This window comes from Bombina bombina, chromosome 3 (assembly GCF_027579735.1).
Source record: "Bombina bombina isolate aBomBom1 chromosome 3, aBomBom1.pri, whole genome shotgun sequence".
Classification (NCBI taxonomy): Eukaryota; Metazoa; Chordata; class Amphibia; order Anura; family Bombinatoridae; genus Bombina; species Bombina bombina.
Window position 1 is genome coordinate 747,829,796 of NC_069501.1, and position 19,171 is coordinate 747,848,966.

At 36.3% G+C, this 19,171-nt stretch overlaps 1 protein-coding gene across 1 annotated transcript in view; it reads left to right on the forward strand.

Annotated features, from left to right (window-relative positions):
* The window catches only part of CFAP47 (cilia and flagella associated protein 47), an 801,982-nt gene that overhangs the window by 544,336 nt on the left and 238,475 nt on the right, over nucleotides 1-19,171 (forward strand). The window contains 2 exon segments of the mRNA XM_053705439.1: nucleotides 657-695; nucleotides 12,264-12,266. Of these exon segments, the coding sequence (XP_053561414.1) occupies nucleotides 657-695; nucleotides 12,264-12,266 (42 nt within the window).

The following is a 19,171-nucleotide window of genomic DNA, read 5'->3' on the forward strand; positions in this document are numbered from 1 at the left end:
TCACTCACCATGTGGGACTAAAACTATGCATCCTAACAGATTTAAAACCTAGTCTTTCACGATAGAAAGAGCTTAGGGATGGACTCAAACAGCGCTCTCAGTTAAAACCATGCTTTGCAGAGGTTTGTAACCTCAAGTTTTAAATGTTTGTCCTGTTTAGTTGTGTTTTGAAAAGTTTTAAATTTCGTTCCACTCATATCACCTATTGGTTAAGTTATAAGGGTTTACATATTACACGGTACATGGTGAAATATTACCGAAGGAGTTGCTACTTCTTAGGGATGGACCTATACTGTTTTCTCAGTTATCACCATGCTCTACAGATGTTGGCAACCTCAAGTTATAAATGTTTGACCCCGTCTTGTGGTGTTTTGAAATGTTTTAAACACTGTTCCATTCATATAACTTGTCAGTCAATTTACAAGGGTATATATATTCCACAGTCCATGGTGTAATATTGTTTAAGGAATTATTTATTCTAGCTAAATATATCTACAGTATATTTATTATACCTCATGCTATTAAAGGTTTAAAAACTCAGTAATTCAACAAAAACATAGTGGGAAATGTTAACACCTCTAATAATATACCCAGGGTTCAGAGCAACTATACAGATAAATAAGGCATGGTTGTCTAACTAATATATATGACCCCAGAAAGGTGGGTTACGACCGGAGCTACTAAGGGGGAGAATAGTTTAAGTAAATAACATTGACACCTTTTGCCATAAATCCTAAGAACCAACTCACTCATCTACCACCAGTTTCTAAACTGATTATAACATAACTTTAAGACCCTTGATGCTCAATTCTTACTACACCTACTAGATGATACATCATTTGCCTCTACTTTCTAAGATAAGAGAGAGTTCTCCAGCCCCAAGTTTAAACGCCCATACTCTCCCACACTCCCTAGACAGAGACATCATTACGTTACAGAGCACGGTTGAGGGTATTTACTTTTTTTTGTATTATATTACCTCAGATATAACATCATACCCCCATGCTCACTAGCTCATATTTCCCTACATCTCAAAACTACCCTTAACCAATGTGCAATGATTATAAATGCTAGGCATACATGAACTAAAAATACTGTTAGACTGTTCAGTTATAGTTACAAAATATATAAGACCCATATCATTTAGCAAATATAGCTATATTCTTTCCTATACCTTTGTTTTACTATTAAACCCTATCCCTACATACCCCTAACTCCAATCTTGTTTGATTTTGCTAAAGACCCAAGAGAGGTCTGATATATTATAGCTGGGGCCAAGAATGAAGAACACCGAATTAGAGTATATGGTTCTATTATTAGACCTAGTATATAAGTACAAGAAGTAAACAATATAACTAGTAACCACTCTACTCCTATTAGCACTTGATAATTTTATAAGGTCTACGATTATAAAGTTGTATAAAACAATGTATGAATCATGTTTTCTTAAAGCTGTTACGTGGGCACAATTTTGTGATATATCCTATTGTAATAATTTTCGCATATGTCATGTATACCCAACATATGACGTGTACTTTCATGCAATCTTAATAAAGCTCTTTTGAAAATAAAAAAAAACTTTCCAATTTACTTTTATCACCAATTTTGCTTTGTACTCTTTGTATTCTTAGTTGAAAGCTAAACCTAGGTAGGCTCATATGCTAATTTCTTAGACCTTGAAAGCTGCCTCTTATCTGAATGCACTTTGACATTTTTTCACCACTAGAAGGTGTTAGTTCATGTGTGCCATATAAATAACATTGAGCTCACGCATGTGGAGTTACCTAGGAGTCAACACTGATTGGCTAAAATGCAAGTCTGTCAAAAGAACTGAAACAAGGGGACAGTCTGTAGAGGCTTAGATACAAGGTAATTACAGAGGTAAAACATATATTAATATAACTGTGTTGGTTATGCAAAACTGGGGAATGGGTAATAAAGGGATTATCTATCTTTTTAAACAATAAAAGTTCTTGTGTTGACTGTCCCTTTAATCACCCCTTTAAATTAAAGCTTTCCAGCCCCAGCTGCTGCAGCCCATAACAAAATCTCTTAGTATCCTGGTAGGCCAATCTGGCCTTGGAGGGAATCTCCTTTAAAGTTCTTATATACAGATTCATGATGAACCCCAACTTTGATAAATGTCACAAATGTAGACTAACATAGCCGCAGATATGATACATCTTATATGGGATTGTCCTGAAATTAGACAGTTTTAGAGTAAAATTGATTACTGGTTATGTAAAAAGAATTAAAGAAAACATTCCATCTTAAATTAAAGCATGTATTTGTTCTATATAATGGACAGGAAGATGTAAAAAAATAGAACATTTATAAATACATACATTTTAGTAACCAGACATGTTATCTTTATAAAATAGACAGGGACCAAAGCTGGAAGAATGACTCTTAAGACACAATTGATTATTGAACAATATGATGCCCATATGTGTAATGAATGCAAAGTCAATTTTTCCCCCAGAAATGGTTAAGTTTAAAAACCCTTCCTAAAAGTATTTAAAATCAATTGATTTATACGTTCATAAATACATAAATTTAACCTCCATTATTTGAGTCTATTCTATAAGAGATACAAGTTTATGTGGAGAGGAGGTGGGTTAAGGTTTCTTTTTTTTTTGCATTTAAAAATTCTCTCTGGAGGTTTTACATTTTTTGGGCTATCTATTTTGTAACCTGGTATAGGAAATAAAACAGATGTGAATAAATTATTGTAGCATACCTTAATGTCACTTAATTTTGATAATTCAGTTAAGACTTACAAGAATTTTGTGTAACAATTTCTATTGTTTGTGGATATAATTAAGATATATTTTTTTTTATAAAGAACCATCTAAACCACAGTAAATCAAATTGTTATTAAAATCCAGGAGATCACACTTTCCCCAAGTAATAATGATGACTCTTGTTACCTACAAAGGATAATCACAATAGTGAAGAAGTTCAAATCCCTCTTTCCAAATGTTGGATGGTACTATATACTAATATGATCAATGCATTAACTCATTTACATACGGCCTCAAATTAGCAAATTAAATTTACAAAAGAGGTTCTTCAATGGACGTGAGTTGTGAAACCTCAGGAATTTTGCTAATAAAACGACAATAAAAAATAATTTATAAACATTTCTTTTGTATGCAGATCATTAGTGCATAATTGTTTAAGGTATTGTTAATTTACTGAGTTGTTTTGGTATATATTATTTGGCTAGGCAAAATTCATGCTTTAACTCAATTTAAAAGGAGACCAATGTCTTCTATATTAGGGAGATTGAGAAGCTGAGGAGGCTTGGTGTAAAGCTGCAGGGGAAGTCATAAAACAAGTGTAAATATGTGTTCAGTAGCTATTCATCCTTAACAGAAATTGTATTTGATCATTTTGCCAAGGGCAAACAGCATGTCATTTTCACTCCTCCATTACTACTATGCTGCTTCAAGCCAAAGATCCTTGCCTTATTGTAATAAAATGCAAGGTGGAAACAACTTTAACAAAAACCTATAGTCAGAAAACAGATATCTGCAAATTGCCTCAAATTCACTTAAAATAACTGACACATTTGCTGGACAAAATGTCAACTTTTGCAGTTGTAAATGTGACTTGTATCCAATTAGTACATGTATATTTTTAGGTTAGTGATAATAACAATATAATTTTACCTAAAACAAACTGTTGACTTTAGATTATCAAAATGAATAATATATTTTAGCCACAAGTCAAGCTATATGAATACAGGGAAAGAATATTTCATTTTTTGTTGTGCAGTTAATCATTATCATTAAAATGTTTGTGGAAGAGATTGACATGTATGCATCTACCCCAATAGGGCTAGATTACGAGTGGCGCACTAACAGTTGTGTGCGAGTGATAACAGGTTTATTGGAGCTGTTTGGACGTGTAGAAAGTTGAAAGTAAATGTGATAGCTTAAGCACAATTGAATTTTATATGCATCTGGTTAGCGTGACCTCAGAGCTCTGGTTAACTGTTACGCTTAGGGTTGCCACCTCAGCCATGTTTTCCTGGACACTTATGAGTTACACATGCTGCAGGGTGTGCAGGGAGGAACATGAATTGTGTTTCTGGACAGCACTATTCATATTCCTCCTTGCACACCCTGCAGCATGTGTAACTTATAAGTGTTCTGTATTTTAAGGGACAGGTGGCAACCCTAGTTACGCTTGAATAAAAAGTTGCACAAAAAAAAGTACAGTTCCACTTATAATAACACCATCTAATGCACATTCTTAAATCTAAATTGCAATCAAAAGTTATTATGGCTCAAATATATGAAGTCTCAGGGGTTTGGACAAAAAAGGCATGCAAATATCTTTAACATAGAGACACATACATGTCTAAAGATGTATGTATGTGTGTGTGTATATATATATATATATATATATATATATATGTGTGTGTGTGTGTGTACATGTGTGTACATATGTATTTATATGTGTATGTAATTATTTACAGACAGATATGCACATATAAATACATAAATACATATGAATACATATAGATATATAACACATGAAAAATCATATGTATGCACATTCCAATGTTCTTCACACAGGAGAATATGTTCTAAATATTTTTAAATAGCTATTCCTATTTATGTCTGTATATATCTATATCTATATCTATATCTATCTATCTATATCTATCTATCTATCTATCTATCTATCTATCTATCTATCTATCTATATATATATATATATATATATATATATATAATTGTATACATTTTATTAAAACACCATCGGATATACATAGAAATATGTATTTATGAATAAACTAGTTGATAAGCCTGACCAGAGGGCAATCTGTGTGTGAAAAATGAAACCCCTCAAGCTACAAAAAATAAAAAAGTAAAAATACAGAAAAAAATAAACAAATCTATCCAAAATAATAAAATTAAATCCCTATAAAGCTTCTCTACTTTCTCTACTTTTTTCTTATGTTTTAGCTAACTATCTATCTATGTATCATCTATCTATCCATCACATTTGCAAAGATCAGGCACAAAAACCGGCATTGCAAATTTTTAGTCAGATCTAGTGATCACATATACGGCGCCGCATACTTCACCCCTCACCCGCCATTTTTACTCCCGTAAACTAAAATAGAACTGGTGTCACAAGTTGGTTATCACATATTCAGTGCAAGGACTTAAGCGTGCAGAATGAAAACATTTTACTCCATTTTCACCTCGCCACACATAGACAGGCGCAGCAAACCTTGCCCTGAGTATATAAGTACCACCCTGGAAGCCTTAACAAACACCTAACGCATGCACAATATCAACCTCTAATCGGCCATCCCCCCACCGCAATAACTAATAAAATGTAATAACCACTAATCTGCCAACTCCTACGTCGCAAAGTACCTGATAAAGTGATTAACCCCTAAACCACCAAATCCCCCACATCGCAAAGTACCTAATAAAGTGATTAACCCCTAAACCGCCAATCCCCCACAAAGCAAACTACCTAATTACACTATTAACCCCTAAACCGCCAATTCCCCACCAATTCCCCACAACGCAAACTACCTAATCAAGCTATTAACCCCTAAACCGCCAACCTCCCACAATGCAAAGTATTAAACTAATAACTAAGCCCCCTAACCTAACACCTCCTAAGTTAACCCCAATTAAACAGCAATTAAATAATATAAAAAAGACTACCTTTATTTTAAAATTACGCAAAAAAATAATCCTATACATGAAAATAAGAAAACCTAAGATTACATAAAAATAAAAAAAAGCTAAGATTTGATGTGTTGGTTTAATTTTTGGGAGGCGGGTTAGATTTTCACAGGCGATTTGAACTTTTTTTGTTTTTTACTTAAAGGGATACTAAACCCAAATGTTTTCTTTCATGATTCAGATAGAGCATGAAATTTTAAGCAACTTTCTAATTTACTCCTATTATCAAATTGTCTTCGTTTTCTTGCTATCTTTATTTTAAAAGCAGGAATGTAAATCTTAGCAGCCAGACCATTTTTGGTTCAGCACCCTAGATAGCGCTTGCTTATTGGAGGCTTACATTTACCCACCAATAAGCAAGCATAACCCAGGTTCTCAACCAAAAATGGGCCGGCTCCTTTGCATCACATTCCTGCTTTTTAAATAAAGATAGCAAGAGAATGAAGAAAAATTGGATAATAGGAGTAAATTAGAAATTTGCTTAAAATTGCATGCTGAATCATGAAATAAAAAATTTGGGTTTATTGTCCCTTTAAGCGCCGGCAGTTCAAGAAAAGTATATGATCTGCCGGCTCCGTATATGTGAGTCACCCGATGTGCAAGGTGAACTTACGGCGACGTGAGTTTCATAATTTTCACTGAAACTTATGCCGTGCATGTTAGATGTTAGGTGTTATCTTATAGCCAGGGGTATCACTTGACACTTAGCAGTATTCTACACCTTCACCTGGAACTCAATGGGTTACTTGACGACATATCTCGGTGAACAGTACTAGGCAGCCAGCAAGTAAAGTCCAATCACTATTCTGTTTATTATAAGGCATCACAGACTTTTATAGACAATGGTTACAGAATATGGGGTTAAACAAATGATGTATCATAATCACACCATTTCACACAGTATGCTTAGAACAATGAACTTCATAGTAAAAATAAGGAGTATTTTTAATGAGCGAGGAGTGTTAAATAAAAGTGTACCCGGACGCATATAATAAACCTATTAACCTCTAAACCGCAAGCCCCCTCACAACAAAATATACTAAATTAAACTATTAACCCCCTAAACTGAAAGCTCCCCATATCGCAATAAACTAATTTAAACTAGTAACCCCTAAACCTAACGTTCCCCTTAACTTTGTATTAAAATTACAATTTCCCTATCTTAAATTAAATTAAAACTTACCTGTCAAATTAAAAAAAACTAAGTTTAAACTAACAATTAAACTAATATAACTATTAAACTAAAATTAAACTAACTACCAATTAAAGAAAACACATTAAAATACACATTAAAAAAATCCTAACACGGGGGGTATAGCCGCACACTAACACGGCTCTGTAGTCCTAGTTGTTGCAAAATCAACAAGAATGGCTATCAAGCACTCATAATCATCATCCGGCAATGGGGCAATTACCTTGACACTACATAGCAGCAGATACCATCAAAAGTCCGTCCTGCTAATGGAATACGTAGCCCTGCAGGAAGAGCACACATGCACTGCCAGAACGCAGCCACGTGGAGAGACATGGTGAATATATAAGCTCTAACAAGTCATCCCAACACCAGCTAATATAGACGTCAGGGCATACAACCCTTGGACCTTACCGATCTAAGGTGTATTTGGCACAGGGGGACAGGCCGGTGCAGCGCATGGAGGGGAGCAGAAGGATCTGAGAGAGAGAGCCAAGGCTTTTAATTGCTACGCTGCAGCCCAGTAACAGAGGACCCAGTGACGGTGCAGAGCGGTGACATCAAGCCGCATACAACATTTGAGACACGTAGATAAAAGGGAACAGAGGGTAAGAGTTTACACAGATCCCCTCATATAAGAAGCTGTCACATAGGCTCAAAGCCCTCTACACCCACTCTATTTAAAGTGCGCAATAGGCGGCAACAACGGAGGTACAGTAAAACAACACTGTAACACCATACATGGTTGTTACCCAACTAGACACCATCAACTGAAACAGTAACAACCCATCTGTTATGTTCCTCGCACCAGCAGCTCATTATATTTAAGTGACCATGCATCGTTGACCGGGAAGGGGCTGCACGAATACAATAACTCACCAGGTGGTGGCATGCCCTGCAAACGAGCTACAAAGGCTGATAAGCAAGCCCAATCACTAACCATGAACCACTTTGTAAAGGCCCTAGTTCACCCTGTACAGTCTGAACCAACTAGTGACCAAGAAATACAAAATGACACAAGGCAAGACCTGGGAAAAAATAAAGACACTGATCACTCTAGCTCTGCCAACCTTACTAGAGAGGATTTAAGGACACTTTCCTCGAAAGAGGACATTAAGTAGGTTCTAGCAGAGATAAGAGGCTTGTTCAGCAAACTCAAAAAGGATATAACACTAATTAACAATAGAGTGGAGGGCCTGGAGGGGACGCAGGCTGGTATACAATCAGAGGTACACAGCCATACGCAGACCATCTCCCAGCAAAATGCAGCAATCACGTTTCTACTTGACAAAATTGAGGACTTGGATAACTGTATCAGGAGAAATAATCTACGTATTAGAGGTATTTCAGAAACGATATCCCCTGTTGCATTAAATGGTTGTCTTCAGGATCTTTTTCGAATAATCAAAGGCACGTCATCATCCCCAGATATACCTATCCAAAGGGCACACCGTTCACTGAGGCCAAAACTGCCCAGCAAAGCCCCGCCAAGGGATATCATTGTATGCTTCCTAAGCTATGTGAACAAAGAAGAGGTTGCAAAAGGGGCTAGGATGAAGGCCTCCATCACACACGCAGGATTTCCCATCCAGGTATATGCGGATGTTTCACCCACCACTTTACAAAAACACAGAGAACTCAAGCACAGTACAGAAAATCTCAGAAACCATAAAATCCAATACCGCTGGGGCTTTCCTATAAGTATAATAGCCAATAACAATGGGAAAACTGAGGTTTACAGGCCTGAGGAAGATCTGCAGGACTTTTATAAAGCATTGGGTATCAATCCCAAAGAACACCAACTTAACAAGTCAGCACTACAAGACACTCTCGCCCAAGACAACACTGACAACAACATGGTGGCAAAGGACAGCGCCTCAGGGAATACAGCTGATGGATAAATGTCCTCCAGCACCTGGTCAGCAACCTCTGCAGATTAAGAGCAGATGGAGAAGAGATAAGTAAAATGTGAACTGTTTGAAACACAAATGTTATCTGTTGGACACATGTTATTATAACTTGAAAATGTTTCTGTCCTAGTTTGGCCCCAGGAGGTATTTCTGGGGCCCTGTTTATTTAACGTTATGCTTTTGTGGTTTTCAATATCTTGTGATGAAACGTAATATTTAGAAGTTCTGTTTTCAAGACTACTATCCCCATATATGGCCTATCCGGCTCACACAACTTATATACAGGGGTTAATGCTTACATAAAGAATATTAGGACATGTAATTCAGACCAACATGATAAGGTGAGCGCTTACATACTAGGACACTAAATCCAAGACTATATACAGCTCAAGGGACTTACTTTCAATCCCACTCTGCACAGCGGCATATTTCAATTAGAACCCCTTAAGATTTTTGGTTTGATCTGTTATTTAAAAGACTCACCACTATAAACTAATGATTACATGTAAGTTACTGCAGATAGTGGCTGGCTATGCACAAGCCTCTTCACTACCCCCTCAGTTGTGTTGCCGGCTCAGACGACAATCTGATATACACATACAAGATGGAAAAAGTCAGGAAGAACAAACTAGCAAAGTGAAAAACGTTTCCCTACAGGACGTTTCACGGCTTCCACATCCTGCATGTGCTATCCTAAGATATGACAGCATGCCCCGTTGCCAATTCAAATTTGCACACTAAATATTAGCCATTCTTGTATAAACTTTATTTTATATACGACTATCAACTAAAAATGCAACATAGGATCTTATTCCCCACGACATTTGTCTCCTTATACATATATTCTCACAGAGACAACCATTGGTATTTCGCTAGAGACCTAAAGGTTGCAGCAATAAGATAAGGGTTCCCAGCCAGGTGACCCTACTGATTGTTATATAGCTATATCAACCCTATATTGTACTTTCTCATTATTGCATTTCATTTGCAAACAGTGACCAGGCTTAGTTTAAGACTTACTGTGTGGTGCCTCTCCCACACCACTTATCATAGCCTCCTTCCCTCCCCACCTTCCTCATCCCACCCCTCTTTCATATCCAGGTACCCAACATAACCTCTAGACACCACAATATGAAGGGGCTCATTATATTAGCAGGGGTTTACTTTGCAATAACTGCCATGTCTCAACATAACAAAACTCACTCGATTATGTTTACCACTGCTAATGTGAAAGGTCTAAATGTGCCGCAGAAGAGGAAAGTTATTCTGTCTGATCTTTACAAACATAAGAGTGCAATACTTCTTCTACAGGAGATGCACTTTAAGAAGGGCAAAGAGCCTAAACAATTACATCATAAATATCCCACAGCTTATATTTTCTACCAAAACAAATGGAGTTTCCATACTCATCAGACAGGATACCCCCTTCCAGCTGATACATATGGACAAAGACACAGAGGGTATACTGCTCATACTTAATGGCCTGCTATATGATAGGCCTATAACGATTGTAAACACATATTTCCCTAACCTGGCGCAGAAAGCGTTTATGCGCCAACTATCGACTAAAATAATTGATCATAGAAAAGGACTACTACTCATGGGGGGCCTAAATGTGCCAATTGATCCCAAAATTGACACTAATGGAGGCACATCTTCCATACCCAAGAGAGATATTAAAAGTATCAATACACAACTCTTTGAATTGACCTTGGTTGACGTGTGGCGCATATTACACCCTGACAGAGCTGACTACACTTTCTACTTGCACCCACACAATACGTACTCCCGTAATGATTACATACTGACAGACGCATTATGCCTAGCTTTAGTTAAAAACATATATATACACCCTATCACTTGGCCAGATCACGCTCCGGTCTCTTGCATGGTTAAATGGCCTGAGAAACCAATCTCCCCATTTCAGTGGAGTTTGGATGACTCACTGGTGGACCATCCAGTAGTGGGGAATGAACTGGATAAATCATTGCTAGAATATTTCCAAATAAATGACAGCACCGATACTAAATACACTAACATTTGGGAAGCACACAAGTGGGTGATCAGGGGAGAATACTTAAAACATAAGGCCATCATCAACAAACAGCACAGATTAAAATACGACTCCCTAATCAAAGAATTGCCGACCCTGTAGGCTACCAATAAATGCCCTCCTGACAATACCACAATATTAAAAAAACTCACTGAAACTAGAGAAGAACTAAATAAATACCTTCAACATTTACAACAGAAACAAGCGTTTATCCTCCGTCAGCAATATTATGAACATGGAAACAAATCAGGCAGGCTCCTAGCAAGAACAATAAAATGCAAGCAGCTCAAACAACACATCCACTTGGTTAAAAACAAAGTAGGGCAAGCCAAAAATGATAGCATCTCTATAGCAAACATATTCAAAACATACTATGCATCACTGTATAATCTGGCAGGAGACACATCCAAACTGCATACACATAACTCCAAATTAGACCATGTTGCACAATATTTAGACACTGTAAACCTACCCAAAATATCGGAAGAGCAGTCACTTAAATTAGATGCCCCCATAGAACATAGCGAAATATTAAAAGCTATCCAAGCTTTGCCAACAGGGAATAGCTCAGGCCCCGATGGCTTCGGAGCCAAATACTATAAAAAAATATGTAAAAATATTGACTCCCAAATTACAAACACTATTTAAGACATATGGAACACTTCATATGGGGGGGGGGGGCTAAGCCAAGGGTTCCCAGAAAAACACTATACAGGTCAAGAGATAGGGGAGGGCTAGGGGTACTGGGCCTGATGAGATACAGACTGGCCACTATCATACAAAAACAAATAGACTGGAGCCACAACTCTATCGACAAGCAGTGGATACAATTGGATAGAGAGATATTCCAGGTACCACAGACCCTCAACCATATGGAATTACCCTCTTATTACCGAATTTCTCACCCAATGGGACAAGCTAATAGCCACAAGCACACATGTCTCGTCTAGACTATCCCCACTGACACCATTGAGAAAAAATCCCGAAACCTCATTCATCTTGCCCCTGAAATACTCTGCAAACAATGCACCAAAAACTCATAAACACACCTGGAGGAACATTCTGGATCAGGAATCGCTAATCTTGAGACAGAAACTACTGGAGAACGAGGAGGAATTAGCTTCCTCCTGGATCACTTATATGCAACTATCACACTATATCGAAGAGACCCTATGTTCCACATCCAACCCCCCTAGACATGTGATCTCCTCCCTGTATGAGATCCTAATTGACACTGACCTGGACTCCCTCCCCTTGTACTGTTATAAATGGCAGAAAGACCTAGGAATAGATATATAAATACCCGAATGGAGCAAGATATTCGCTCACCATAAAAAAGCCTCAGCCTCTGCCAGAATCCAAGAAATGAACTATAAATACCTGTCCAGATGGTATCTAACTCCCCTGAGATTACAATAAATCTATAGACATGTTAGTGATCAATGCTGGAGGGCCTGCGGCGGCACCGCGGATGTCTTACACGTCTGGTGGTGCTTTCCTAGGCTAGGAAGTTTCTGGGAAAATGTAATAACACATATAAACATAGCTTTGGAGTCCCATAAACCAATAAACCTGAATGTCCTACTTTTTCATACACTACCAAACCATCTTCATTCATCACGGGACTGGCATCTTCTTCATCCCTGCAGAGGCTGAGCAGTCGATGCATGGAGGCGGAGGTCCAAGGCAGAGGTCCAAGGCGGAGGTCCAGGCGGAGGTCCATCGATGCGACGTGGAGGCCCTCTTCATGCGATCGTCTGCCACACACTGAGGATTGAAATGCAGGGTACCCCTTTTATACTGGGGGTACCATTGCATTCTTGTTGGCTGAAAAATTTGAATCAGCCAATAGGAATTAGGGCTGCTAAAATCCAATAGGATTTAAGCAGCTCTCATTTTATTGGCTGATTCGTATGTTAGGGTGTTAGGGTTACACGTTACTTCTTTTTACCCATAGACATTAATGGGGCTGTGTTACAGAGCTTTTCGTTCCGCAATCTCAGGTGTTAGGTTTTTTTCTAGCCTGCACTCCCCAATGATGTCTATGGGGAAAGCGTGCACAAGCACATCAAAACAGTACTTGTATTTTGTGCGGTATGAAGCTCAATACAACCATAGCACGCACAAGCCGTCTTTTTCAAAACTTCCCTATAGCGCGCATAACTCGTAATCTACCTGTATGAAAATAAAATAACTATATAAAAAGCACAGAAAATTAGTAAATCTATTAACAACAATATATGCCTAATACCACGGTATAACATGAATCTCTGAGAATACTGTCGAGAAAATAATTCACATTTACTGCAATAATAGTTATCTAATATTAAAATGCTAAATAGGCCAATAGGGCACAATATGTCACTGAACATGAGTACGGTTTCTCAAATACTCTCTGTCTACCTCCTAGCATCCCTAAACTGCTGGTCTATCTGCACAAAGACCCAACCAGCCCCCTATCTACCCCCAAACCCCCTACCCCCAAAAAACACTGCATCTTTATTTCTCAACCTGCATTGCTAGCATCCCCAAATAGCATAGACAGTTCCCTGCTCTGTATACTTTCCACAGTGAAGCATAACATGGGAACAGCACAAGTATCTCTGGGTGGCCTCTGATCAATTTATGAACAGTCTTTGTCCTCTTAGATCCCCACCTCCCATTTCCCTCAGACACTCTGCTTAAATACCATAGTCCATTTGCAGTAGGGTTACTTTACATATGAGAAAGTCTCCATCTGCAGATACATGCTGGAAGTTCGATGGTTTGTTCATGGGGTAGACAAAGGAAACAGGATCCTCATAGCAACAGACACTCAAGTCAGAAGGAGTCTAAGAAGGTAACAAAAGAGCACAAGATGAGCACGCACCCTGATACAATCACAATTCTCTTTGAACTACTAAAATAAATAACCCAGTGTTGTTTTATTCTGCAACGCTACTATATGTAATGTTTACAATTCTCCAAATATGATCTTAGTAGAATCAGCTGTCTCACCTTATATAAGCACTACTAATTTACTAATTATTTTATGCACTCCTGTATGAGGAAAGAATACAATCATAACATCATTAAAACTACACAATCTTTTTTAAAGGTAAACACATCTTTATGGTAAGATAATTCCTTTCGCTGACAAACACCTGGAATTACAAAATTCAAATAGTAGATACCATACCAGTTAATAAAGGGAAAAATACATTTGCTTTCATAACACAGATCCATTAAGAGCCATTGTAGGTAGAAAATATACCATCAATAGCATTATAATTATACTACTCCCAAAACTCATATTTCTCTGTATAATTGATATAAATTTCTAGCTGAGACGTGTCCTCACTCTTTTATTTTGAGTAGTTTGAGAATACACTAAGGAATGATTACAATGGGAAATTCCTACAAAAACTTCCTATTCTTATACCTTTCTCCATTGCAAGACACATATATCCCTTCTTCGCTTGAATATTAAGGGGCGGTATAGAAACATGGGGGAACCTTATGTGTTCTACAATGGTGAAGGGTCTAGAATATTCTGAGATATTGCAGCATTTTCTATAAAGGTGCAAATATATTTTCTTTACTCAGTGGGCCATACAATAGGATACAATACTGCAAGCTTTAGAGTTATCTGGAAGGTTACTTTTTTAAGTTCATAAACTACAATGTGTACTTATACAAATAAGGCATTATTTTCTGCAGACAAAGCTATATATGTTCTTATAACTAATATGATCAATAAAAATAACACAATTACAAAAGAATGCAAAACAAGCAATATAAATAAACAAGTTAAAACAATACTCCCCTAATTTAGCTGTGGATGACTCTGTAACAGCGTAACAGGTCCTCAACTTCCAACAGTCAAGGCACAGTCCAGAGAAGGATAGTTTTTTATTTACTGGTGAGGACACACATCATATGAAACAGTCATAGATTACCCAGAGTCCAGTTCTGGGGCTGGTACCAGCGTGCAATGCAAACAGTGGATCCAAAAGATAGTTCAGCTACTTTTACTGCAGCATGGTGTTTAAAACAAACTTGACAAAAGGTCTTTTATCTTCTTTTTCTTTCCTTCACCTAGGCATCAGGCATCTCTTTTGGAGAGTGCACTATGGAATTTTAAATGTACAGATTTACCGAAATATGAAAAACTCAAAAATCATTTAGTGTTTTTTTTTATGTATACAGCTCCATGATCTCAACCTGCAAATACAAATATTATGTCAACTTGTCTAAATATTTTAAGTTTATTTTCTTACTTAAAAACACTCACCCAAATCACATAAATAAAGATTCTCATCAATACTCCCCCCTTTGTTCGCGTGAAACACAGCAAACTAAAAGACAATCCATGCACTCCTAAAAAAAGTAGTATTCTTAAAATCAGGTAAAATCAAATACACCTCAATACTCCATTCATACAGCACCCTTCCACACAAATTCTCTAAAAAATAAAAACATAGAAAACATTCTCTAAGAAATCATTTAAAGACAACTATCCACTATGCAAAACATAACATTAACAGCCCTCACAAACTTTTAACAAGCACAGTTAACTTGAAAGCAAGCACATATACTTACACTCACTGAAACACAGCACTGAAAAATACCACATTCTAACAAAACACTACAAATAATTCAAATTCTTTAACAACCTTTCAGGCCCTGGTTTTGTAAATTTTACCCTGCACAATATTATGAAATCATGCTAATAATGCAATCACTTTAGAAGATCAATAAACTCTAGTTGCACATTTACAAATAAAATCCCAATCATGAATAGATAAAGAAAAACACACAAACACCTACGTACTATATTCTGGGAAAGGTTAGAAAATAATGGCATTGCTACTGCTCTATGGTTTCTGTTTGCATGCATAGGGCAAACCCACTGTTAAAAAAAATCATGTTTGTCACAAATAATTTGGGAAAAGCTTTAGAATTCAGTCTATTGGCGGCAGTAACCAGCCATGTAGCCATTACATGTTATGCTATACTTTAATATAATAAGGATTCAAATAAATACACAATTATTTAATTATTTAAATTTTTATGTATAATTTGATATTCAACATTTTTACAGCTCTCTGACTAAATATAACAATTTTATACATCAAAATTAAATTTCTGAAAAGAATAGTATAATGATTTACACTAATAGATTAAAAGGACAGTTTACCCAAAACTTTTCTCCCCTTTAAATTGTTCCCAATAATCCATTTTACCTAATGGAGTGTATTTAATTGTTTACAAATAACTCCTTTACCACTATTTTGACATTTGAAATAGCTGATTCAGCTTGTGGTATATCCACTTATAGTAAAATTTTGTATACTGGAGTCTCATCTATTAAATAGCCTAAGTAAACACAGCCAGAAGAAGAAATTACACTCTCCGTGGGGTACAAGATAGTTAATCAATAAAATGACAATTTTCCATTGCTCTGTCTAAGCGCTGAGCTCCGGTTTTCTAGACAAATATCAGATAAGGACAATAAGATATGCTATTACCTGAAACTCAACCCATTGTAATAGGCTTTGGATTAAAAGCACAAAATCAGATACTTCATATATACAAATAAACCTGCAAATGCAATTTCTCCTAAATTTGATACTATACAGCTTGTGTAACAAATCATTGAAAATATATCAACATATAAACAATTTTACAGTGTACTGTTCCTTTAAGGGCTGACCATTTATTATATGTATATTACATATATAACCTAGCCATGATTAGGAAACTTGTATTATTTACCATTAAAATTCTACTTTTTTACTGTATCATAACCTGCATATATTTAAATAAGAGCCATCGCAGCATAAATAATATTACAAAGCAATATGTTACCAGGTATATTAAAACACTATTGAATTACTCTACAAAAGAAATAGGCCCAAATACTTTAGATACATTTAATAACATTCAGTGTATAGTCTTTTCTTTTCTCTCTTTTTACAAACTCCTTGCATCATTTTTGGACATACTTAAATTAACCTATTAATCACTTACCAGAAAAAAAAAATGTTTTGTATTTGCCAGACTTAAAATGACACCCATCATCGAATTTATAAATTCCTTAGTTAGTTCACTCTCAAAAACAATATATTTTATATGCCTCAAACAGGTTTCTTAGCTAAGAAGCCATGATACACACACAGCTCTAGTCTGAATAATTACCAGTCAGAAAGCACAGATTAAAAAAAGCACCAAGGTCAACTTTTGCAGGATTGTAAGAAATACACACTCATCTCAACCTGCATGCCATAAAAATTTCACTCACTGAATTCACTCCCCAACATTTATTCTTAAACTGTTGTAACATACAAGAAACACAGAAAACACATTGTATTAACATTCTATCTCTTTAAGGAAAACATATATTTCAAACATATCAGGGACATTTTAAATATGGCAAGATGAACTCTCCACCAAATTTAAAATGTATCTAAAATTGTCTAAATTTACTAAGAATGGCCATTTCCCAGCAAATTGAGACGTAAACAAATTACTTTTAGAAAGTATAATGAATCTTCAGATATTTAGTGGGGAGTTAACCTTTTACACATAACAAGGGACACAGTGAAACATCAGACAGACACTTCTTACAGATAAAGTACACAAAATATCAGTTTCATTAATGCAAAGACCATACAACAAAAAGAAAGGGTTTTCATATACCAAGCTATTTTTTAAGATACACAGTATGTAACAAGCAGCTACAACACTTATCACTGGGCCACATTCACAACACAACAAGATTAACAATGTATGTATGGGGTACTTATAAAGCGCAGCTAATCACAGGTAAGGGTCTCAAGGCGCTGCTTATTTTATTAACCTCAGTAAAATTAAAGGCTGAGTGGACCTCACCGGGGATTGAACCCGAGCTCAGCCACAGCGCCTTAGCATGCTGAGCTATCTGTCCGACAATGAACTAAGCAACAAGCATCAAGTGACCATTCAGCTCCAGTGCTATTTAAACTAAACTATACTGTATACTTATATAAGAGACTTTAACCCTTAAAACAAGATACCAATTCTTGTTAAAGCAAGACTTGAACTTGCAAAATAAGGTGAGACTTGAACTCACGCTATAATTTTCGCTATAACTTGCTATATTAGCTATACTTGCTATAACGTTCTAGGTCTCAATCCCACACTTAACAGCAGGACTCAAACCTGCCCAGGGTTAAGTGGACAGGTTTACTCATTATTTTCCCTTAACGCCGGCCAGACTTTGGGTTCAGATTCAAAGAGGGAAAAGAAGAATAAAAACACTTATCTACTTACCCCTGTGTGAATCCCATGCTCTGACACCTGAATTGTTAGGGGTTATCTTATAGCCGGGGTATCACTTGACACTTAGCAGTATTCTACACCTTCACCTGGAACTGAATGAGTTACTTGATGAGATATCTTGGTGAACAGCATTTAGACAGCCAGAAAGTAAAGTCCAATCACTGTTATGTTTATCATAAGGCATTACAGATTTTAATAGACAATGGTTACAGAATATGGGGTTAAACAAATGAGGTATCATAATTACACCATTTCACACAGTATGCGTAGAACAATGAACTTCATAGTAAAAATAAGGAGTATTTTTAATGAGCGAGGAGTGATAGATAAAAGTATACCTGGGCGCATCAACCAACACATAGCAAGGCCATTGGATAAATTATTGAGAGTGTTCAGCTTAGAACATCAACATATTTTTTTTTCTCACAGCATAATAAGCTATGTTATAATAACTTATAATAAACCATTCTTAAAATAGAGTCTAACAAAATTTATGAGTAGAGGCAACATGGTGTCAATATTGTTTTTTTTTTTATATATATATATATATATATATATATATATATATATATATATATATATATAATCAATGAAAATATTTGCATAGGAAATTAGCACATCCAGGCAAGTATCCCCGCTTGCTTTTCCCCAGAAATTCTTAATATACAATGTTACCAATTCACAAGAGAATTGCGGGTAAGATATGCAAATTAGATATGCAAATTCTCAGTTTTTTTGCTTCAAAATAATGTTTTGACACAGCGATCCTTTTAATAGGATTATTACAGCAAACCAGAAATCACTCACTAGACATGCCTGTTTCGTTCTTTTTGGAACTCATCAGTAGGAGATAGATTTCTGGTTGCTGCATTGGTAAAGCTATTTTCATGGTTAAACCAAAATTCATTAAAATTATGGGGGAGATAAAAACCTGAAATTAAAATCCTCCATGCCTCAAAATTATATCAATGTATATATTTGCATAGGAAACTAG